We start from the raw sequence: 24,424 nt of genomic DNA on the forward strand, positions 1-24,424 counted from the left end.
ATAAAAAACATAGAGCAAATAATGTAACAACCTCAATTTTTACTACGTTGGAACTGCAATTTCATTATAATCGTGTGTGTTATAACGGAAGTGTACTGTGTTCTGTATTCTGTAGGTGCTATTAAGATGATAGCACAGCAGCTTGACTTCTTTGTACGGCGTAAAAAAAGCCCATGAGATATCCAGATACATCTTAAAGAGATCAGTGGTTAAAAAGCCACAAAGTAAAAACAACTGATCTTCATAGTGTGTCAAAGGATATGATCTGTAGTCCAGCCGCTGCCTGAGTACTCCAGTCAGAATGAACTCAGCATTGTGGACGTCTGAAGAAAATACAAAGGCATAGAAGTAACAAGCACAAAATGAATACTGATTTTCTCTTTTACTTCAATCACTTTATTTTCATCAGACATAAAATGCTACATATTAAGACAAAGTATACCCAACGCTGCACCCTGGCACTGGTCCAACGGTCCACGACCAGTGAAACTCACTGTTGGACCAGTCACTTTTTCAGGAATGGACCAGTAAAACACGGAAAAACTAGGTACCTACTGGTCGGACAGACAGGTCGGACCAGTAGAAAAAAATGGTTTAGTGTGCAGCCCTGGCATACCTTTGACAAATTGTATTTCCGAGCTATTTGTACTAGTTCTACAAGTTCCAGTCATGAAATATAATCAAAGAAAAAAACAAATGATGATATGCACATTTCAGTTTCTTTCCGGACAAATACAAATAAACAGACAAGAGTTAACTAGAATATCTTCGGCAGAAAAATGATTGAGATGAGATTAAATCAGGTAAGTGTAATTTCCCAAGAAACCTTTCATTCCCTATCAGGCACATAAGTCTGACTTCAAATTCCTCTTTCCTTCCCCCTCTCACACTGACATCCCTCTAACCTAAAGAGTGCCTGTCAAAGGCCACCTGGAGGTCTGTTTTAACAGATCTTACCCCAACATCTTCTGGACAATGTCTGGAAAACAAAATTTCTCCCCTCGGGCAATGAAACTGCAGGATAGAGAGCGAGGGATATCATGCTAACAGACCTTCTCGGGTAGGTTTCCATAACAACCTACCCGTTCATGCGCGAGGGGGGTGTGGTTACAATCTATGCACATGATCAGCGAGTAGTGTTTTATTCTGTTTGGACTATTTTGCGTGCGTGTCGAGTGTATCAAAGGAATTTTACTGCCCGAGTGTTTTTAACAGAAGGGTTGACGGGTTAATGTCGGGGTAATTACCCTTACTAGCTAGGGCACAATTTGGTAAAAGTTACCCTACTGACAACTTCTCAGCAACATTTTTTGGGGTACAGTTTTAACAGGCAGGGTAGAAAAAGAATTCAGTGTATCAGTTGAAGAGTTAACTCCACTCTTGTCGATTTGAGATGTTTGTAATTAGATCTGCTAAAACACAAATAAATTGATAAAATATGATACCTTCCTACATATGTATCACAATGGCCAGAATATTCCTTATCAATGCAACAAGGGAGAAATTAGTTGTAATGGTTTAATTCACCTTATCTGATTATTGACTTACTTTAAAGGGGCATTCCAGACGATTTTCATAATTTTAAATCGTGTAGTACACAAATCGATAGCTCCATGTATAGATTTGTGGAATTTTAATGTGATCCTTGAGCAGAGAAACCAATACTCTGAAAAATCTTAAACAAATCACACTGAACAGTGTTGACGACATAGATCCTTCACATACACTGTATTTCAGAAATGCAGCAGTGTAATTCCATTACAATACTGCTTGCTAAACAAGTTCACAAGTGTAGATTCTATGCATGCCTTCTTCTTTTGTTCTGCGTCTGTGAGCCCCAACTCATGCATTCTTACGGTGACCTTGTCATGTCATCATCCTTGTTCATTACAATTTGTTACAAATTTTGAAAACATTCTTATTCCTCATCCCAATCACTATAAATTCTGAAACTCTGTACCCAGTATCACTAATTTATAGTTGTTCAAGTCTAAAAGTCTGAAAATCATCCAGAGGTCTCCCTTAGCCCGTAGAGGACGAGTCCCGAGCATACTCGGGCAAGTGTCTATGGGAAATTTGTGTTGTAGCAAAATCAGTTTGTCCTCAACGGGTTAAAATATTTGGAAATGGCGCTTAACCTCTTTTGCAATCAAACTCTTTCACTGCAAGAGAAGATATTACTAGTATTATCATCATCATCATCATTATCATTGTCATTATCATCATTACACTTTTATCATCATCATCACATCAACTCACCAATGTTGTGACTAAAGAAGTCTCTGCAGAGAGGCATGTCGGACGGCGTGCTGATCACGACGAAGGCCCCTTTACCCAGGGTGCTCTGGATGTGGCTAATCTTCCTCAGGGAGGGGCGGGAGGGGGCCAGCTTACCCCCCGCACACTCAACGATGTCCCTCATCATGTCCGCCCCCGGCTTGACGCCCGGCGTGATGTATATGGTTACATCCTGTCAAGGGGACAGGGAGAGGGAGTGTTAATGGAGCAGGGATAGGAGTGAGGTGGAAGAGTAACAGAGAGTTTAGAGTGGGGACAGAAATGGAGTGGGGGTTTGGAGATGGGAATGAAGGGGGTAGGGAGAGCAGGGGTGAGTAAAAGGAGATTAAAGTAGTATTGATTAATATACAAATGATGCAAAGTCAGCGTGGTTTGGTGAGAATTGGATGCACAAGTTTAACTTTGGAACTGATTAAACCCACGAGCGCTGCAAGCAGGTTTTAAACTGTTTCCAAAGTTAAACTAGAGCATCCAATTCTCCTGATCAACATCATTCGTTTTATAAAATGGGCCCATGAATTCATGAAATTCAACCTTTTTTCCAACCATGCACCGGTACATCGGTATGCGCCATGTGTTTGGATTTGACTGGACGAACGGCTCAGTGTGGATCAGTAAAAATCAATGCATGATAATTGAGCAATTTCATTACAGAGAATCTCAAGCCCATTTGACAAATGCTTCTAATTGACTTTAGTGTTGGTTTTGGATTCATAGAATGAGAGGCTAAATTTGATCGTGCCAATATTAAAGACTTTTGCACATCTGTATCTTTCTTTTTGAATTTGGTAAACTTGTAAGATGAAAATTTCTAAAATTGTGTTGCATACTTACAAACAATTAAAGTTTACAACTAAACAACACCAAGCAAAGGCTAAAATTTAGAATTTTTATTTTGATGTGATTTCAAAATGGCAAAGTGAAAATTACAAAAGTAAACTTTCACGTCTATTTCTGTCTTATTCTTTATCAATTATACCTTTCTTAAACTGATCTGGTAATTGTTGTGCATGCCTCAACTGGTCAACATGTTAGTAAAACACAGGAAGGGAGGTAATTTTGCACTATCCTTGGCACGTCTGCCCCCCAATCTATGTCTAAGATGGGGTCTAGAGTAATTACCCCCTGGGCAATTACCCCAGACCCTTCCCCTGACCCTAACCCTGATCCTTATCCTGAACCTAATCCTAACCATAACTTAAACTCCTACCCTAATCCTCACTAACTGATCCCGCTTCATTTATTCATCACAAAGAGAAAGGTGTTTAACCCGGAGAAGTGGTTCCGCCTAACTTCCACCTTTATGAAATTTCGTCAAAAGTGGAAAAATGAGCAAAGAAAATGGGATTCCATCGGGATTTGAACCCGAGACCTCCGGATCGCTAGCCTGGTGCTCTACCGACTGAGCTATAGAAAGCCCTAGTACAGTGTTCGTCCCAGAAACCCTTCATTCTTAATGCTCGATTGGTCAGAAGCCACAGCAGTGTGTTTGTGTGGAAGACACACGCACATACATAAACCTGGCATAAACCCGAAGGATAACTGAACTTGGGGATAAATGCAAGGGATCATTATCTCTTATCTCGTTAGTATTCAACAATCGCAAACAGAAGAACATAAACTGACAAGAAATTCATATAATTCATTAGTGGAAAAAGGAGCAAAGAAAATGGGATTCAATTTTTCCCCCACTTTCTTTGCTAATTTTTCCACAAATAAATTATATTCATTTCTGGTCAGTTTCCTTCTGTTTGCGTTAATTAGATTAAAGATGAGTATTCCATTTACCTTGAAGAGTTTCTGTCTTCCCGCTCTGACGAGAGACTCTCGGAGTTGGAAGGAAAAGAGCGTCTCCATCTCTTGATCATTCAGCACAAAGTTATTCACATCTAGGAATAAAGAGAGCACAGAAAATATAGTTTCCTCATCACCTTGAACCTAAACTGTTACTTTAACATGTTGGGGACGAGCTGAATTTGCTAAAACACACGTTTCCTATAGACACCTGCCCGGGTATACTCACGACTCAACTTCAACAAGTTAAAATACAAAGCAAAGTACAACGTATCATTTTGACTAGAATGAATTAGCAAACATTTTTCTTTTCAATTGAGACAACAAAAATCACATGACCTAGCTAAGTGATGACATTTTATGTGACCCCTAAATGCTTAAAACGAAGGCTAAAGGCTAAATGACAACACTGGTCATGCCACTGATCTCTACAGGAGATATCTGGATGTCTCACAGGTCAATCCCTTTGCAGCCACTGTGCCACCATCTTAACAGGCACATCACCCATGCACTTGTGTGAGGAGCTCACAACATCACATGATCTTGGTGACAGTCTCAGCCGAAAAGTGTGCGCAAGTCCCCATAGGGTGTGCCTAGTAAGATGGCAGCACAGTGGCTTCACATGTTTGTGTAGCGCAAATGGGCCAATGTGATATCCAAAATACCTCTTTTAGAGATCAGTGGTTTTCAGTGACCTATGACCCTTGACCTACCTAGAAACCATCTGCTTTTGTAGCTCTCCTCTACCCACAATGGGGTGACGATGTGCTTGCAGACTGAGACGCCCGCCAGGAATTTGACGGTCCGCATGATCTTGGAGGTGATGAGGTGCGTGCACTGTGTGATGCTATCCACGATGCGGCCTCCAAGCTTTTCTATCTTCTGCAAATTGGCAACACAGTCAAGTGAAAATTGGAAAATGGACTTTTTTTTTTTCAATTTACCATGCCAGAATTGACTGGCTTCAATGGTTATATGGCTCTGGACTTTGAGAATGCACATTGGAAATGGTGGTACTTCGACTTTTGCAAAGTGTCCTTCTACAAATTGGCAACATCAACACTGCAAAAACTACCAAAGACAGTTTTTCTCTAGAGTGCCAGACATGCAAATGTGCACCGGCCTTCCTAAATTATGTTTTTCAGCACTAACCTTAAAAATCTTGTAGAAAACACTTTTTTGTCACCAGTGGTAGCTGTCCTGGAAGGGCTTTCAACAAAAGTTAAACCTGTTGAGGACGGACTGATTTTGCTACAACATGCACTTCCCATAGACACCTGCCCGAGTATACTCGGGACTCGTCTTCATTGGGTTAATGGTTTTCAAAAACTTTTCAATATAATTTCACTGGGATTTTAGAGACTTTGCAATGAAATTTCAATGGGATAAAATAATGGGTTTCAAAGAATTTTCAATGAAATTTGAATGGAATTTCAATGGGACTCGCATTACAATTTCTAATGAATTTAAGTGTTAGTTTCCATGGGATTGCAGAGATTTTCAAAAGACATTTCAATGAGATTTTCAATAGTTTTCAATGGTTTTTCAATTAATTTTTAATGAACTTTCAATGGAATTTCAGTGGGACTTCAAAGACTCTTGAATACTATCAATAGAATTTCAACGAAATTTCCACGGGATTTCAAAAACTTTCCATTTGAATTTCAATGGGGTTACTCCATGGGTTTTCCAAGAATTTTCAATAACGTTTTAATGGAATTTCAATGGGATTACGTGTAGATAACTTTTCAATACAATTCCAATTGAATTTTCACAGGATTTTAGAGACTTTCAAAAGAAATTTCAATGGGACTTTCATTTTTTTTCCAAAGTAATTTCAATGAAATTTCAATGGAATATTAAAGGGATATCAATTTAAAATATATTTTCAATGATATTTTAATGCAATTTCCAAGCCAAGTTATTTGAACATGTTCAGCTAACCTTAGAGAGGTCAGCGATGCGGGCCACCTCGATACCGGTGAACATGATGCGAGGAGCTTTGTCCGGCGCAATTCTTGGCGTACCGACATCCCAGTCATCATCCATCTGAATCATATTCCTGATAAAGAAAATTGAAAATGAAATAGAAGCTTAAATAGTTGTAACATTGCAAAAACCTCCACACTGGGAGAAATGAAAATTGAGAAAATGATATTTGCATTTGCATTTGCATTTTGCTCTAAAAGTCATAGACATGGATGTTGCAGATAGGACTTTGCTTTCGGGTTTGTTTGATATTTCAAAAGTTATCAGTTAACAATCTTTAGTTTTTCACACTTTTCACATCACAACTAGGGTCAGTTTTATCTAGATACACCCTTCTGCCAACAAAACTGAACAACTGCAACATTTTCATGCATCTCTTTATGGCAAACGGGTGTATCTCTAGACACACTCTTTTGCCTTCAGATTTAAACCTAAGCTGTGGACATGACCCTCAATAGCTCCTGGCAACAAAGAAACACAAACTGCAATGTACAGCTGAGAGCTGGCTAAATCAAAAATTTTCACCTCAGAGACCTCTCAGGTGGGAATAATATTCATAAAGTCCACAATTTCCCGAGTTAAATGTATGTAATTTTGCAATTGAATGGTCAAGCAATGGATGGATTTTCAGAAGTTGTTGTTAACATTTGACCTATCATCCTTTAAAGGAAAGCAAATCCCAAAGAGCAATGTGAATTGAGTGTAAGCAGCAACATTAGTAGAACATATCAGTGAAAGTTTGAGGAAAATCGGACAATCAATTCAAAAGTTATGAATTTTTAAAGTTTTGGTGTTGGATGAGGAGACTAGTAGAGGTTATGACGTATGTGTGGACAACAATATAAAGAAAATGTAAGGAAAATTCCACAAAAATTCGCTTTTCTAGCATAATGAAAGAGCACTTGACTAACCGCTTTTAGATAGCAGGGGGAATAATTGCTACCCTTAACATTATGTCAGTGTCATTTTGATGGAATGTGTAATTTTCATGAAAAATTAATTTTTGTGGCATTCCCTTCATATTTTGTTTAATTCTCCCTCCATCCAGCTCTCTCTTTGCATCTCTTCCCCCCTCAATTTCAATTCTTCTCTCTCCCTCAATCTTTCTCTCTCAAACTCTGCTCCTCCCTCTCTCTCTCTCCTTTCTATTTTTATCTACCTACCATAGCTTTTCTCATCTCTCTTTCAATCTCACTGTTCTTTCTTTTATTTGAATTATCTCTCCATAAACCTCCTCTCTCTCTCTCTCTCTCTCTCCCTCTCTTTCTCCCACCTGATTTTCTTGGCTGCACTGGCTGGAGATTGAGGGTCTCCTTTCCGTTTGCCGTTGGCCAGGTTGGCCGTCTTCTGGGCGATGCTGGTGATGTAGCTCTGTTAAAGACCAACAAAGTGATAGAAGTTAAACTCCACTTTCTTGTTATAACCTTTTGAGGACAAGCTGATTTTGTTTATAACACACTTCCCCCATTGAACCTGCCCGAGTATACTCAGGACTTATTTTTGACGGATTAAGATATATGACAAATTTTGCTCTCATCTTTATGTCTTTTCCACATCTTTTTCTCATTTCCATGTCTGGTTTCTGCATAGAAAAAAAAAATATCCAAAGTTGCAAGTTAGCTTCATCATACAAAAGTTTTATCTACAGAAAACTGTTTATGGATGATTAGTACAATGTGTATTTTTACCTATAATGCTAACTGCAAGTTGTGATGATTGTCTTTGCTCACCATGGGCATTTTTTTAAATAATAAAATTAAAAGGTGAAATGAATAAATTGTCAATCAGTTGCAATAAAGGTGGAAAAAGCTTTTTATGGCGCCCTCCCTTTAAATTATTTAATTTGGAGATTATATGGATTGAATTACAACAGAATGGCATTAAACGCCATATAAATCTATGTTTAAATTCAAAATGAGCATGACAGGACAGGATGAAGATTTGATCAGAAGTCTGCTGTTATGTGCTGGGGTGTTTGTTAGCTCTTTATGTGCCATGATGGAACCCCCTGTGTGCCACATTATTCTGAGACACCAACATAGTCATGCTTTGGGAAAACATTCTATTTTTCACATCTAAGTAACTTTTATATATTAGATTTTTGTTAAGCTGGACATGTAGTGAGCAAAGTTGTAGAGACAATGCCAAGTTTTGCTTTGATGTAAATTGTACGACAAATTTATGTTTGTTTTTCTTTCAAGCGACCAGTAGCTACATTACTGTAAAGTTATTACTTTTGCTTACAAAACAGTGACAAAAACCTACTAGAATTTACATGCAAATCCAGTAGGGAACAATACTTGCAGGTCAATCACCACTTTAAATGCAAGCTATATGTGAGAAGAATGGAATCACAAGAAACGCTTTCATTGTACTGTGACATTTGGCTATTTATCGATCGGTTTTGGCAGGTTTGTGAGTTTGAGCAGAATTTTATGCGAAGATGGCATGCCGTCGACAGAGTCGGACGTGCGAACGTGGCGCATAAAGAGTTAAACACTAAAAAAATCCAGGTAAAGGCGCATGCTCCTTGTTGTGTATGGTTTTCATGGGCGAGCCCTTCTTGTACATTGTAGCAGAGTCCACTCTATCAACGGATGGGTTGCTATGGAAAAACTTAAATACACATCATATCTGAGATCTTTTAACAAAGTCAACTTACCCTTCGTATGGACTGTGATATCTTTAGAGGAATTGTCCATGGTTCTGAAAAATAGGAAGAGCAAAGCAATAGAGTGATGCTATGAAGTTTCCGGCTAGCATTCAAATGACAAAGAGGGTACTGTAAAACCAAGGAATGTTCGCTTGCATTTGTCATTCCGCGAGTTTCGCGAGCCAAGATTCATGAAATTAAAAATGCATGCGAAAGTTCTTGCCTACACTATATGCATTGAATGTTAGAGACAACTCGCGTATATTTCATGTTGCAGAAATATTGCGTTTTACAGTAAATGAAAGCCTTATTGGTAGTAGCAGTAATAATAACAATAATAATAATAATCATCATCATCATCATCACCATCATCATCATCATCATCGTCACCAATCATCATCATCATCGTCATCATCGTATCAATTCATAAAGCACAATAAAATGTACATACTTCTGTGCTGCAAATGCTTCCAATATGCTCGAAAATAAGGCACAGCTTAAAAAAAAAAAAAAAGAATGTGTCTTGAGTCTTGATTTAAAGGCTGCTACAGCTGGGGATTTCCTGACTTCTAAAGGTAAGTCATTTACAGTTTAGGAGCCGTGAAGGCAAATGCTCAGTCTCCTGATGTTATTTTTGCTTTGTTTGTTTGGATTTGTAAAAGAAGAGTGTCTTTAGAACGGCACAGATTGTGAGTGTGTTTATGAGATTGACGCACTAGTAGTTCAGATAACAAGGGGCTTGACCAATGAGTGCTCTGTATACAATCAGCAAAATCTTGTTCACAAATTGTGGCCAGTGTAGAGCTCTTATAAGAGGAGTAGCTCTGTGATCCTCACGAATCTGAGAATGTTAAAAATTAGACTAGCACAGGCATTTTGGACTTGCTGCAGTCACACATGGTCAGTCAGATCCTGCAATTTTGCACATTTCAAACATGCCTGGACACACAGGTGAATGTCAAACTCATTCACTGATCACGCAATCATTCAGATCTGGAAATGTAAACCCCTTCATTACCCCTGACACTTTCTCTTTTGTTGTTGGTTCACTGAACATCACATAAAGTAGATACACATACTCTCTTAGATGAATGTGGTTCTTCAAAGACATTTACTTATTTGACAATTCCACTGGCATTCTCATTTTCTTTACCTATTCTCTTTGGCCACTCGTCTCATTTTCCTCGCTGCAACACTTTTTTTTTCTCCTCTTTCTAAATTCAAACATCAACTTGAATTTAAGTCACTTCAAATTTCACATCCAATATCACATAATTTCTTGGACTTATATTAATTACCCCCCCCCCCCCCCCAAAAAAAAAAAAAAAATCATTGAGATTACCAAATATGAGCATATCTACACTTGCAGTGAAAAGAAAAAAAAACAAGTGCATAACATACAAATGTACATTATATATTGTACACTATTTAAAACAAATGTGTGTTGAGTGGCCCACTTTTTAAGGATATGGACCCTTCAAAGAATTTAAAGTTAAAAACAATGGGAGCAACCAAAAGCAACTTTAAGCACACCCACACACACACAGAAAAAAAAACAAAACAAAAAAACGGACACAAACAACATGGAAAGAAAGACATAGACAGATGAAACAGCAAGAGAGGTAGGGATGGGGGCAGTCAGAGAGAGAAGGAAGAACTGTCTGAGGTGAAGAGGAGGCAGGGGTCCTTAGCACATACAAAGCAACAACCAGACAGTATCCATTTGCAAGGACACATACGTGTACATGAACAGTACCAATGCATTTGTACACTCACCCATTAGCTTGGTTGGCCTGAGATGTTCTAGCTTGAACGGGTCGTCCACGTCGAAGATCTGGTACCGGGGCATGACGAAGTTGTGCAGGGCGTCAAAGTTCCCAAGAATGACCTCACTGAGCCACTGGACATTAGTGACCGGCGTCCGCCACTCTTGGGCTTTCTCGTACTTTGCTCCTTCCAGTCTGAGATGTAAAGAGAAGGGGGGGGGGGGGGGGGTCGGAAAAGAACGGGTATTCATATTTTGTGCCCTGGTATAGCATGATGATAAAGCTTTCAAAGTGCCTAATGCACTTGAAACTATTCCAAGTACAGTATGCTATATCATTCAATATGAAATATGCAAAGTGGTTTATAGGATATACTGATGTAGCTTTTAAAGATTAAAAAATTATCATATTATTACTTACAGTGAGAAAATGATTCTGATAAATATGATGATCATGCGATATTCTGTTTCATAATGACCTGAAATCTGTACCAAGCTGAAAGGAAATGAGTGAATGAATGAATGAGAGAATGCCTTGGGGTCACAACTGCTGCTGCCACAAAACCTGATCCACAGATCTTATAACTGATAATCCATGTTCTTATTAACAGAACCACAGCCATGTGGCAATAATTGTGGTGACCATGGTAACAAGTTACACTCAAAGCTGATTGGTGGATTTCTGACTGCCACCATATCAAATGCGCTTAGTGTGAAGTACTGCATGTACAAACCTCTATCATGGAAATAGAGGGAGAGAGAGAGAGAGAGCATTGTAAAAGCAGAGAAGGTCAAATCCTTCTTGAACTTTGACCTCTGACCTTTTGCAGATGAGGAGAGTGTTACCCCGGCTGAAGAATCCGGTGTACTTGGCTCCCGTCATTTCGATCATCGTCTTCACGTCGTTCCGCTCCCCGCCCTCAAAGCCAGTCACTGCGATAATCTGTGGGATGCAATTTTATTACGGGGCACTCCTGTTATAACAAAGTTTTCAGGACCGGCTAATGTTTCCTTTCCTTTTATCAAAATTTCATTACAACTGAACAGTAAAGTATATACAGAAATCTAAGGACTGCATTCCTACTTCATTGTGACAAGAAGTTAGTTACAACTAACCATGTTCGTTTTAACTATCTCCAAAAAGAGGTCAGGTCTGCCAACATTCCCACATCCAAATCAGGGAGATTCCACACAGTAATCAGGGAGATATCTGAGTGTTACGTGCATTTCAATGGGCAAAAATAATTCCCAAATCAGGGAGATTCTAATATTTTCTTATTCAGACATGAACAGATTTTGACATTATTTTCAGGGAGACTCCTGCAGAATCAGGGAGACTTGGCAGCTCTGAGACATGCTATAGCATGGGGAAACTGTGTATTGTGAAGGGTGGTCCAACTCGGATATAGTTGGGCATGCTACAGCTTTACATGCAGCACATACGAAGCCAAAGAACGTCAGCTGGAGTTGAAGGTTACCCGCAGTTGTTGGCTGTGGTGTACATACTGTATTCACTGATGAGGCAAATCTGTTCTTTAGTAGTCATGCACTAGTTGCAGTTTTTAAATGTACCCTTGTTGGAAGCTAATAAAGATCTGTTCAATAGGGCACACCTTCCCATTACACAGTATCCTATCATAAACACTATATAATCGTGTCTCAAACGGGCAAAATGTTTTAGCACATTAGCACTTTATTGTTAATAGTCATTATCAATTATCTAAGTGTGCATATTCTCTAGGTAATGATATTGGATCTTGTACAAATGCTTTGGAATGGCAATAATCATTATCATCACTTTTCAAACAAAAGGTTATTTGGCTAGCAATATTTCGCAGTGACACAAGAGCAAATTTGAGGGCTAATTTATGAGAACATATAACATAATCTTTGATCTAGTAGATGCAATATACAGAAAACACGTTAATTATATCTCTTCATCTTGACATTTAATATATCACATTCTATCCCTGTGGTTCTTAATCAAGACCCACTTGCAATATTGACTTTCAAGTCCTGACTCTCAACACGATTTGCTCATGAATAACACGGTGAACATGTATATGGTGACATCAGGTGTATAGGACCTAGCAAGCCTATACCAGCCTCACCTGTTCTTTACAGAGCGGTGGCTGGAGTGGGTACGACGGGGCGGGGAAGTGCAGTGCCCTCCACGGTGGAAGCATGGCCTTCTTCTTGAGACAGTCGTTGAGCCAGCTGGCTGTCACACAGCGCTTGCCATCTTTCATCGCCTGACATGAACGGAGAAAACATTCCCACCTTTCTTCAGGGTTTCAGTGAGTAGCAGTTCCCCCACAACAACATTCAAGCACCACTGTGCACACAAGCAATCATTTCAATATTTCTCAAAATATCCTTTTCTATCTATGCCATGTACGTGTAACATCAGACAAGAGACCCAGTGGGTGTAAAGCTCACCTGAGTGTCACAAAATGTTCACCTTCTATGTATTCCTGTAGACATTCACCTAAGAAGAACACAGCAAACTGGAGGGAGCTTTGTCTGTTTGGACCTTCTATCACACTGGCAATAATGCCTCCTAAGTGTCTATAAAATCTGTCCATACTTTTGTTCGTTTGTCAATATTTTTTTCCTAAATGATGATCAACAATGTTAAAACTGGCCCCAAATTTGGTACAAACTCTTAGTATGCTTCGACTGTGGATTGTCACAGAAACCACACAGCCTTGTACACACTGCCTCAAAGTCCCAGGCACAGAAAAGGTTAACCCAGCCCCACCCCCCTTCCCCTCATTCATATTAAAACGAAAATCACTGTGAAAAGATGATGCGCCCAGAAAAGAGGATCTTTTTCACAGTTATCAATTTGAATGGAATCCCATTTTCTTTGCTAATTTTTCTACTAGTTATCAATTTTCTTACATAAAAGTACAGAAGGCAAAAAACGGGCAGAACTTACCAGCCTGAAAATGTCTGTTCTCTGCGTGTCGCACAAGACGTGCGTAATCCTGTCCGAATAACACTCATCCACAATCCCACCATGTTCGACGATCACCTGCAAAAGTTGATACACAGAGGCTTATGCTCAATAACAAGCCCATTTCGGCCATCACATCCAAGACAACACTTTCTAATGTGTGGTTTGTATCTTTTGATTACAATTCATTGTATGATATCTTTTGATTACAATTTACTGTTCGTTGTATTAGGTAATCCGTGACTGACAACGTTTCACCTTTCATATACGTATCTGTACAAATTTTCCATTCTTTTTCCTTTTTATAAGTCTAGTCAAATCTTGTGCAGAGGATAACTCAAAAATTTTTCGACTGTCAACTTCAAACTTACGTCATCTGAGTATCATGTCCTAAGGATGATCGATCTAGTGTACCATTGCAATTAGTCATCCGTGACATTAGATGACATCATCTGAAATCGCGTTCTCAACCATATCTCCTTAACTCTTTATGTGCCACGTTCACATGTCCGGCTCAGTCGACGACGTGCCAACTTCACATATTCTGCTCAACACACAAAGCCGGCAAAACTGATCGATAAATCGCTCATCCCGCGGTACAATGAAAGCATTTCTCGCGCTGTTGTTCCTCATACATACGGCTTGCATTCTATGTGGTGATTGACTATCAAGCTGTGTTTTGGACTATATTTGTGTGTAAAACTGCAAGTTTCTGTCACGGTTTTATGTGCAAAAGTCATGCCTTTACAGTAATGTAGCAATTAGTTATTCAAAAGACAAATTGAAAATGGATTTGTCATACAATTTATATCAAAGCAAAGTTTGGCATTCCTCTATTTAACTTTGCTTTACTATAATGTCCACCTTAACAGAAATTTGTAAAAGTTATACAAATTGCAGAAGCAAAGCATGACTACCTTCATATCTCAGAATAATGTGGCACACGGGGGGTTTCCACCATGGCACATAAAGAGTTAACGGAATTTATTTGTCATATAATCAAAGTTAAGGACTATGCATACATTCCATCAAATTCATCTGCACAAGGTAAATGGACTCTCATCAATATATATTTTTACTTCCAAATTTACTGAGGATTCCACAAAGGATAAAATTGACGGGAGCTTTTGCTGGGTTAACATCATCATGATTATATCGCCATCACCATGGCGATGACCCTCACCTTCCTCCACGTGTCGATGTAGTCCATTCCAACCAGCTGGGTGTACTCAATGATGAGGAAGATGCACCCTAGCAAACAGGAATCTGGTGTCACTGTAACAATATATCAAAGACAAAGTCATTCATGTTTATACAACACCTAAAAAGAAAGCAATTTGGCTATCCGATTGGTCGACTGCCCATCATGTGACATTCAATTAAAAGTACCATTGTACAGTGTGGCTGTCAGCCTTGCAATTTTGTTTGAGCAAAAATGACATGACAAATTTCCACTGACTGATGCTTCCCAACAAACAGGAATGTAGTGTCACTGAGACATAGCATTAAAGACAAAGTCATTCATGTCAGGATTGGTAGTTTGGATCAAGGTTTCGTGAACTTAACCCATTCCTTCTGCAAAACTCTGAGAACCTTCCGTAAATCTCTGAGAAACTTCCTCAATTCTTCAAGAACCTTCAAGGTCCCAAAATGCGATTCGTTTTGCTCATTGTTAAAAAAAAAAGAGGTTGGTATCTAACCGTCCTGTGTGAAAGCAGTCAAGCAGTACATGCATCTCCTTTTCATGGTCAACGGCATGTGTCATCGAACAGTGCAAAATACTGATTGGGCTTAAAATTTAGAGTGTGTGCTGATGGTTTCGCATATTCTTTTATTATAAACTAGAAGCCTAGAAGGGCACACAAATTGGATCAACAAAAGTCCAAATCTAGTGAGCTCAGCCTTGATTGCTACAGACGTCTTCCTACAAGTCTTATAGCGAATCAAACATACTTCCACATTTCCTGAAAAAGGTAAATCAGACAAAAATACATGCAGTTTTGATAGGAAAAGGAAACTGATATTGATAGAAGAAACTCTACTTTTTTTTCTCTTTGTCAGCATGACAGAAATACACATGATATTAGGCCATGAATGCAGACACTCTTGTCTACATTTTGGGAACCTGGTATACCAGGTTCTCGTTTAAACAGGTTTTAATAGAGGTATCAGCAGGGGTGGACTTTGATTCTGCTATGTGACAGATAGACCACTCAAAAACACATAAATGTATATCACAACTTTTTTCAACTAAAAAATTCCTACAGACTCCTCAAAAGAACAACAGTGGTATGGAACTTTTGCTGCATTTATGCTGTCATGGATGTCAAAGGCCTTGCAGTATTTTGAAAGCTAAATAAAAAAGCCTATTCTCTTTGCAGTTACTATCGAAAATATAAAATAATTTGTGGTCACATCGTTTGCGATGAAACTTGGCATAAGAAAGTTTGAAATAAATTGAATTGAATTTAATTGAATTTAAAAAATGGAATCTGCGACAAGATGAGCAAATATTTACCACCAGCGGAAGCATCGTGGCCACAGTAGTGAATCTCTGGAAGCGGCTGGAGCCCACCGTAGATGTCCAGTCTGCCCTTGTGACCCCCTGGTCTACCACCAACTGAGTTGAGCACCTGTAGTAAAGAAAATGGGGAAGTGGGGGGGGGGGGAGAAAAGTTCTTGAATACCAGGCTGTCTGAATTTCTCACTTCAATTTCAAAGCAAAATAAATTTCCATATTTCGACGATGTTTTATAGAAATTGTAGTTTGTAAAAGGCTATAATAATAAGGCCCCCCCCCCCAAAAAAAAAATGTTGTATTGGCGTAACATGAGATTTTCAAATAGGGTCGGTCGGGCAGATTTTTTAAATTTATTTTTCTTTTTTTTGCTACCTGTATTTTACGTGTAAAACTCATATCTAACAAAACCCCATTCGATAGAGAGGGTCTGTTGCATCCAACGTTTGTTATATCACCGGTTTAAAAGCCGTCACGACATACCGGTCAGAATACGAATGAACAAATTCCTGGGCTAAATCACCCAGCGCCACAGACAAATCGATTCTCCGAATAATATTGAATAAAATCTTTGAACCGGACTTGCCGGTCGCCGACACGCTGTACTGCGCGGCCTTTTTCCGACACCAGCTGTTGTTGTTGTTGTTGTTTTTGATAATTCGCAAACCCGTTTTGCGCCCTCTCTCGGTAAGAACGATGTATTTCCTTTTTTCTTTTTTTTTGGAAAAGTTCAGGGTCGGGGTTTTTTTTAGGGTTGGGCGGGTTACGCCAATACAACGATTTTTTTTTTGGCCTAAGGTAGATTATAATTCATCTTAAATCCATATTGAACAGTTTTTGTGGGAATATACTCTACTGAGCATAACAATGAAATCAAAATAAGGGAAAAACAAGCTGTTTATTAGTATTTATTTTCAGCTACTGCTAGGTCAGTTGTGTAAAGGAGGCAAAAGTAACAAACCTGGGATATTCTTCTCTTGTCTGCGGGTGTTCCAGTCATGGAAGGGAGAAACTCCGCCTTGTTGGTGATGTTGCGTAGCAGACGATTCTTGGTGCTGGCTTCAGCAGCCGGGGGCATGCTGGGGGGTTCCGGCTGGCTGGGCGTGGTTCCCGTTCCGTGCTTGTGTTTCTTCTTATCCTTCTTCTTCTTCTCCTTCTTGTGCTTTTTCTTCTTCTTCTTCTCCTTCTTGTGCTTCTTCTCCTTGGCCTTGTGCGACGGCGTCGGGGTGCTGAGGCCGGCGCTGGACGTCGTGCCGCCGAACGACTCGCTGAAGCTGCCCGCCGATTGGCTGAACGTCGATGAGGTAGCCGTGTTACTAGACGGCGGGGCATCGCGGGCCGGCTCCGGTAGAGCAGATATGTCTGGCAGGGGCATCAAATCATCTGCCCACGGAAGTTTGAGTTTCGGTCGTGCTCCTTTCTCCTTCTTGTCCTTCGCGGCTTGCTCCGTCGCCGAAAACGACTCCCCCTCCTCTTCCGCTGCCGCTTCCTTCATCTCAAAGTCCGTGTTGAGGGCGCTGTCAACGACCGTTTTATCAATGATATAACGTGGATGGTATGGTCGCTCCTCCTCCATCCGCTTCGCCTGAATGGATTCCAGGATCCACTCTGGGCTGACGATCTTGATTTCGCTGTCATGCTGTGCAGCACACTCGTACTTTGCCTGGAGGAAATTTGATCAGCAAATTTAGAGCCTATTGAATCAAAGGTAATCTACGATTACGTACATGCCTTTTGACTTGTGTGCTGATCCATGATACCCTCAACATCACTTCAATACAGAGCAAGGCTCAACAAAATGACACATTTGCTTAAAAACTTTGTTAAAATTGCAACTCTGTATATGATCTGTCATTTTTATATACAGTATCGAGGAAACATTCATTTCTGGTAGCAACATGAAAAGCACTCACTTCACTGTTTAGTTTCTTCTCTTTGTATTATAACAACCCCTTACCGCCTTTGTTTGTTGCAATGCAAGTAAAGATCAAACGATGGGATGGCAGGTACTTCCCATTCCATGTTTAACTCTTACATTGCTTTCTTCTTTAGTGATCACAGATGTCTGGAAACCGATTGTCTACGAACAGAATTTAACCCTCTTCACCCCCTTCCCATCCCTAGGACTGAGAAACATTGTGGGAAAAAAAAAGGTTTTGCAGATGAATCGTACGCAAAGCTCACCCCTTCACACTTGGCCGTTATGAGATGGGTGCACTCCTTGCTCAGGTTCGCCTGGCACGTTCCCCCAAAGAAGGTCACCATGGCCCACAATGCATTGCGGTCTGAAGCTTGGAGCTGGGAGAAGGAGGTAAAACATGGATACTTTCAGAGAACTGAAATAATAATATTGTAATATCAAGTATACATCATTGAATACAACACTCTGGGTCATCATGTGAGAACAGCCACATGAATATTAAGACAGAAAATTCAACATATTTTCACTTTGCAAGTATAATGAAAGACCATTTGACTCTATAAAAATGACGCTATACTCACCTGTGAAAAGCAAGCCACCACCTTGCTGAATAGACGACTTGATTCTGGAGCGAAGGCCTTCCCAGGAAGGAGGACTTTACAGTGGATGGACATAGACACCCATTGTGGCTGGAATATCAGGATTGTAATAAATGTGGTTTAGAAAGGAAACTCTAGTACCAGTAATGATAGTCACAATTATAATAAACAAGATTAATAAGATAACAACAATGATAATAATATACACTACTCCCATAATTCATTTTGATTAATATATTTTTCATAAGCTGTTATTTTTTAGAGGGTTTACTTTTCGTGAATTTAGCAAATCACAACTGGATCATGAATTTAACAACATGCGAAAATGTCTTGATGCTCTTGAGTGATAGTGCATTTACGTTAGCGTCGGCATCAGGTTGCGAAAACAACATCTCACAAAAACGTCCTCATCATTCTCTAAAATATCTGTGTGCGAAAGTAACAGTGTACATATGTATACAGTAAATGCTCATGGTGCTTCATGACATCGCACAAAAAACAAAATGGTATAATAATAATGATAATAATAATAACAAAAACATTAATAAATATAAATCTAATTTCTCCTCAGGTTATTTTAATGTCATCCACTTTCTGGTGAATTTCATGTTTGCCTTGATTATGTATGTACTTTTTAAAATTAAGAAATAGAAGAATAACAAGTAAGCCTGTGTGCATTTGACAAGATATTCACAAACCTCTCTTTGAGATGTCAAAGAGCATGCAATTCTAAGGGGCATCAAAAGTTTATTTGATGAAAATCGGTTTTGAAATGACTGAGATATCCAAAAACAACGTGAAACAAAGAGATCCACATAAAAGGCGTGGCCTGTCGCCTTTTATTAATTATCTTTTTTTTTTTTGATATCTCAGCCATTTGAAAACCAATTTTCATTAAATAAATGTTGAATCCTTCTTAAAATTACATGCTCTTTCATATTTCATATGAGGTTTCTCATTATTTCACTTAGGAATGTTCGAAACATGAATCCCCACCTCAACCAGTACTGTACGGTCCCTTTAAGAGATTTTGTAAGAGAGTTTTGATCACCCCCCCCCCCCCAACCCATGACACACACTACTCACCGAAATGACCGGAACCTCAAAGAGGTCTCTGGCCTCGCTGACCTCCGGGTGGTCTTCATCCTGGGCGATGACGTGAGTGACCCGATCAGTCAGGTAGGACTCCTCCCTGGCCCCGCCCTTTTCAAGCAGCTCAGTGATCTGGAGAGACAATTTGATTGAAGCACGAAGGATGATATTTAAAAGATGATTGTATTTAAGCACGAAGAATGATTAATTTCACACAACTGTTGTGCTGTTCACTTGTTTAAATACTGCATGTCTGATAAATGGGTCTGTGTGTGTCTGTTAGGCATTACAGGATCAACATTAAGTCAACAGTGGTCGTGTTTACTCATACGTACACTTGTAGTATGACAATGCAGTGAAGGGTGCACAATGGAGTTCTACCCTAACATTAGAGAAGTACAACGTGTATGGGCAACCATGTCAGGTAAATTTTCTTTTCTATGTTACACACAAACTATCCAGTTTCTAAAAAGGCATTGTCTACACATGTGTGGTAGATTGTCAAAGACAGGGTGGTCAGGGGCCACGAAATCGGGGAGGGAGGGCTGTAACCCCCCCCCCCCCCCCCCCCACCTCCACTTTTGATTTTTAAAAAAAAAAAGGGGGGGATCATAATACCCATGAATTTGAATTTCCAAAGATTCCGCCCTAACATTTTTGAGTGTGTGTGTGTTTGTGTGTGTGTGTGTGTGGGGGGGGGGGGCTTGACCTTGAACCCCCCCTCCACACACACACACATACACACACACACACTGGAAAATGTTCCGCGGCCCCTGAAAGACATACACCTGTCGAGTTGTCTGGCTGTAACGACTTAGCTGCCTGCATATCATTATCAAAATTATCTAGAACCGAAACTTTATACGACTAAATTACAGCAATTCCCATATTGGCACTGCCAAGCCCACCCACTGCACTACTTGTAACCACTAACAGTTAGTCTAGACTACGTCACGTACGTGATTAGATCTACTTTAAATGTACACTTCAGTCCGGGAAACCCGCTCATGAGGACCGCCCCCGCGTACGAGGATGGTCCCTCCTCATGAGGACCTCCCCCCGCCTCATGAGGCCCCCCATTCACTTCTTATTCATCTCACATCTGACGTACAAATTGTCGCAACTTTGCACGGTGATTTTTTGTTACACACACATGTCCACTATCCATGATGAAAAGAAGAAAAAATCCTGTCTGTTTTTTTTTTCAAAAATCGAGTTTTAATCAACCGATGCAGAGCGCCCATCAAAACACGGGCGCCAGCGCGTTCGCACAATGCAAGACTGCCGCACGTAGCGGCATGATCCGACTAAATATTTTCGATGCTTTTTTTTGCGGCTCTCACCTCTCCGCACACGAATCAGCCTCGTGAAGCTGAAGTCTGACATCTTTTTACACAAATTCGTAACGAGAAAAATTAAATCAGTACTAACCTGATCTTGTCCATATATTCCAAATTACTATTCCACACTGATAGAGTAGGTGGGTAGATGACATACTCCAGTTTGTTAGCAAAATAATCACTTTGTAGGTATGACGAGTTCACTTTCTTCGTCAATTCCGCCCACGATTCCGCCGTTTGGGCGCTTTTTCTGGAATCATCCCGCGACGCGACATACGTCGCATCACATCACGCATCCAGCACATACCAGACTGGTATGTGCTGGATGCGTGATGTGATGCGACGTACGTCGCGTCGCGGGATGATTCCAGAGAAAGCGCCCAAACGGTAAGCGGGAGGCGGAATCGTGGGCGGAATTGACGAAGAAAGTGAACTCGTCATACCTACAGAGTGATTATTTTGCTAACAAACTGGAGTATGTCATCTACCCACCTACTCTATCAGTGTGGAATAGTAATTTGGAATATATGGACAAGATCAGGTTAGTACTGATTTAATTTTTCTCGTTACGAATTTGTGTAAAAAGATGTCAGACTTCGGCTTCACGAGGCAGATTCGTGCGCGGAGAGGTGAGAGCCGCAGAAAAAAGCATCGAAAATATTTAGTCGGATCAGGCCGCTACGTGCGGCAGTCTTGCATTGTGCGAACGCGCTGGCGGCAGGCGCCCGTGTTTTGATGGGCGCTCTGCATCGGTTGATTAAAACTCGATTTTTGAAAAAAAAACAGACAGGATTTTTTCTTCTTTTCATCATAGATAGTGGACATGTGTGTGTAACAAAAAATCACCGTGCAAAGTTGCGACAATTTGTACGTCAGATGTGAGATGAATAAGGAGTGAATGGGGGACCTCATGAGGCGTTCCCCGGGGGTCCTCATGAGGCGGGGGGAGGTCCTCATGAGGAGGGACCATTCTCGTACGCGGGGGCGGTCCTCATGAGCGGGTTTCCCGGACTGACTTTCTTCCAATGTAAGTTGTAACACTAAGTCTACAAGCAATGGCACTGCGATGCCTGCTGGGAGCTGGAGCGAAGCTGGATAGCTTCTCGATCTCTTGAGTTTTGTAGTACTTTGTACGTCTGTAAACAAAGTAAAGTAGAAACATGATTAAACATCGAACATCGACTAGAAGAGAACACAGCCAGCGCCAGCAGCCAGCCTGCGCCGCCGGGCGCGCCTGCTGAACAGCGAGTTTGAATAGGAACACAGGTAAAGTTAGCAGGTATTCTATACAGTTCTTCCTTTTAGTGTACAGCTCGTAGATTAAATTGTAATAGCTAGATTCTAGGTAAGTTCTACTTAACTTTAAATAGGCCTACATTGTATCTAGATGGGGTTCTATACAATTTACTGTAATTATACCGTAGGGCCTACTGGAAGTCAACGTTCGATCCAATCATACATGTACTAACACGAAATACAACATATGGGACTGCCCAGTCTTACCTCATCGGGAACTGTGCCAATTGGATAGTAATTGACCTCCTTGAAGAACCCCTCTGGAACATCTGGTTTTTCATCCTTCTCCTCTTGTTCTCCCATCGTTCTGAAAACGGTAATAACCCTTCAAAACTCACATTTTTACAGATATTCAACTCCTCACACTAATCTCTGTTCGCGCGTCTTGACGCTACCACAGCAAAGGTTGAAGTTCATCCGGAAGTGGCTTCTCAATACAGCGCAGCTGCTGCATACAGTCATTGTGTGTGTTGCGAATTACTTCAAAAAGTAGTACGGCGGGGCCTTGTAAATTAGACCATTATTATTGTAGACGCTCCATGTTTTTTTTTTTTTTTTTTTTTTTTTGTTTGTTTGTTTTGTTTTGTTGTTTGTTTTTTTTCAGCTGAGCTCCAAAAAGAGCAGACCCGCATGTGTGCATGCTGGTTGTGTTAAAAAAAGGTCTGTACCGCGCTGACGAAAAAAAAAAAATCAATTCAATTCAGTATATTGAAAATCCGATAATGTCACAGTAATGAATTAACATGAAGCAAACAAATCTCCTTTTTGTCCGCTTTTCTTTTCTTTTCTCTTTTCTTTCCCAAAGTGTCCTGATAATGACTTTATCTTGACATTTTGCCTTTTTCTGTACTGGTAAATTCGCATTATATGTCGTATAGGGCCTACCGCCATAATGACATGCCTGAGATGTAGTCCCACAAAGTGCATGTTTAATTATATTTAAAAAAGAAAAAAAGAAAAAAGAAAAAGATGCCTCTCAAAGGCGCGCTTCTGTAGGCCCAATGTTTTTTTTATGTTGCAGCTTGCGCGCGCAAACTGCAACATTAAACATTACAGAAGCATACCAAATGAATTTCCTCTCTCTCTCTCTCCCTCTCTTTCTCTCTCTCTCTCTCGCTCTCTCCTGTTCAACCCTTTCTTTTCTTTATCTTTCTTTCGTGTTGCTTTGTCAGCGGTTAACACATGCAGGTCAATAAAAAAAAAATGTTATTGTTCCAAAAAGTAAGACTCCCTTTTTTTTAATCGTTATTTCCATTGGCAATGATCTGACATGTTTAAAGTCATCATTTATCTGTTTTGCTTTGTTCTTTCTTTCCTGTCTTGTTTTGTAAGTTATATTGTTGATTCCTTGTATTTTGTTGAACTTTGTTGAAGCGCTTTGAGCGTGGAAAAGGCGCTATAAGTATTCGTTATTATCATTATTATTTGCCAAACAGAAGTTCTAGCAAATAATTATATTGATCTAACAAGTTGTTTCCTTTTAATGTTTTTTTCCCCAGTTATCGAAGTAACTTTTACTTTGCGACACCATTTTTTTTTTACAAGTTAATACCAAACACAGACACTGCATCAAATAAGAAAATAACAATATAGTAAATGGAATCCTTTATCATATTGAGAGATCATCGCAGGGTCATGCACTGCTTGTTGCTCCACTAAAATTACTGTTTTCTCTCTGACAACGTGGCTGAAATGACATCTGAGAAATAATTTTCAGCCTGACGTCGACGATGTCGAGCTCAAGAAACATTGGATAAGCTCTGTTACCACCAACTCCGTTCAAATAACTGAATTTTGTGACAACTTTGAAGTGGTGACGATGCCTGTGACACGACAAGGCAAGGAAGCACGACATCGGACCACAACTGGCCCCGGCAACTCTGCGGTAGATTCCACTCCCACCGGTCCTGAAGGGAGTTCAGCTGGTCATCCAACCGACACCACGGACAATCAGTCAACAGACAAAGGAGACAATGACCTTGATTGTCTCCTATCTGAAAAGATACGGCGTGCCCTCCTTTCTCAACCTGTCATGGCGGCCCTCATTCAAGCCGTGAAAGAGGCCATTTTGGAAGACGTCACTCAACAGGTATACGAGTCCCTCCGCTTGGACATGGAACGACAAGAGAAAGAAGTTCAGGCTCTTTCCAACCAGCTAAAACAACTTCATCGCAGACTTGATGAAGTCAACGAGGAAATC

At 40.1% G+C, this 24,424-nt stretch overlaps 1 protein-coding gene across 1 annotated transcript in view; it reads right to left on the bottom strand.

Moving 5' to 3' along the window:
• LOC139719824 (PAX-interacting protein 1-like) overlaps window positions 1-22,630 on the bottom strand; it is a 56,458-nt gene extending 33,828 nt beyond the window's left edge. Inside the window, exons 1-18 of the mRNA XM_071631211.1 lie at window positions 22,432-22,630; window positions 19,583-19,720; window positions 18,479-18,586; window positions 18,161-18,274; window positions 16,938-17,639; window positions 15,977-16,091; window positions 14,642-14,733; window positions 13,441-13,536; window positions 12,611-12,751; window positions 11,321-11,442; window positions 10,511-10,695; window positions 8,744-8,787; window positions 7,355-7,452; window positions 6,037-6,154; window positions 4,806-4,974; window positions 4,087-4,187; window positions 2,260-2,470; window positions 222-323 (exon numbers count right to left, since the gene is read on the bottom strand). Of these exons, the coding sequence (XP_071487312.1) occupies window positions 222-323; window positions 2,260-2,470; window positions 4,087-4,187; window positions 4,806-4,974; window positions 6,037-6,154; window positions 7,355-7,452; window positions 8,744-8,787; window positions 10,511-10,695; window positions 11,321-11,442; window positions 12,611-12,751; window positions 13,441-13,536; window positions 14,642-14,733; window positions 15,977-16,091; window positions 16,938-17,639; window positions 18,161-18,274; window positions 18,479-18,586; window positions 19,583-19,720; window positions 22,432-22,527 (2,752 nt within the window). The 5' untranslated portion in view covers window positions 22,528-22,630. The remainder of the gene's footprint in view (window positions 1-221; window positions 324-2,259; window positions 2,471-4,086; window positions 4,188-4,805; window positions 4,975-6,036; window positions 6,155-7,354; window positions 7,453-8,743; window positions 8,788-10,510; window positions 10,696-11,320; window positions 11,443-12,610; window positions 12,752-13,440; window positions 13,537-14,641; window positions 14,734-15,976; window positions 16,092-16,937; window positions 17,640-18,160; window positions 18,275-18,478; window positions 18,587-19,582; window positions 19,721-22,431) is intronic.
• Between the last annotated feature and the right edge of the window lie 1,794 nt (window positions 22,631-24,424).

The sequence above is a fragment of the Diadema antillarum genome, unplaced genomic scaffold (assembly GCF_040938485.1).
Source record: "Diadema antillarum isolate AM-2024a unplaced genomic scaffold, OU_Dant_1.0 scf00000115, whole genome shotgun sequence".
Classification (NCBI taxonomy): Eukaryota; Metazoa; Echinodermata; class Echinoidea; order Diadematoida; family Diadematidae; genus Diadema; species Diadema antillarum.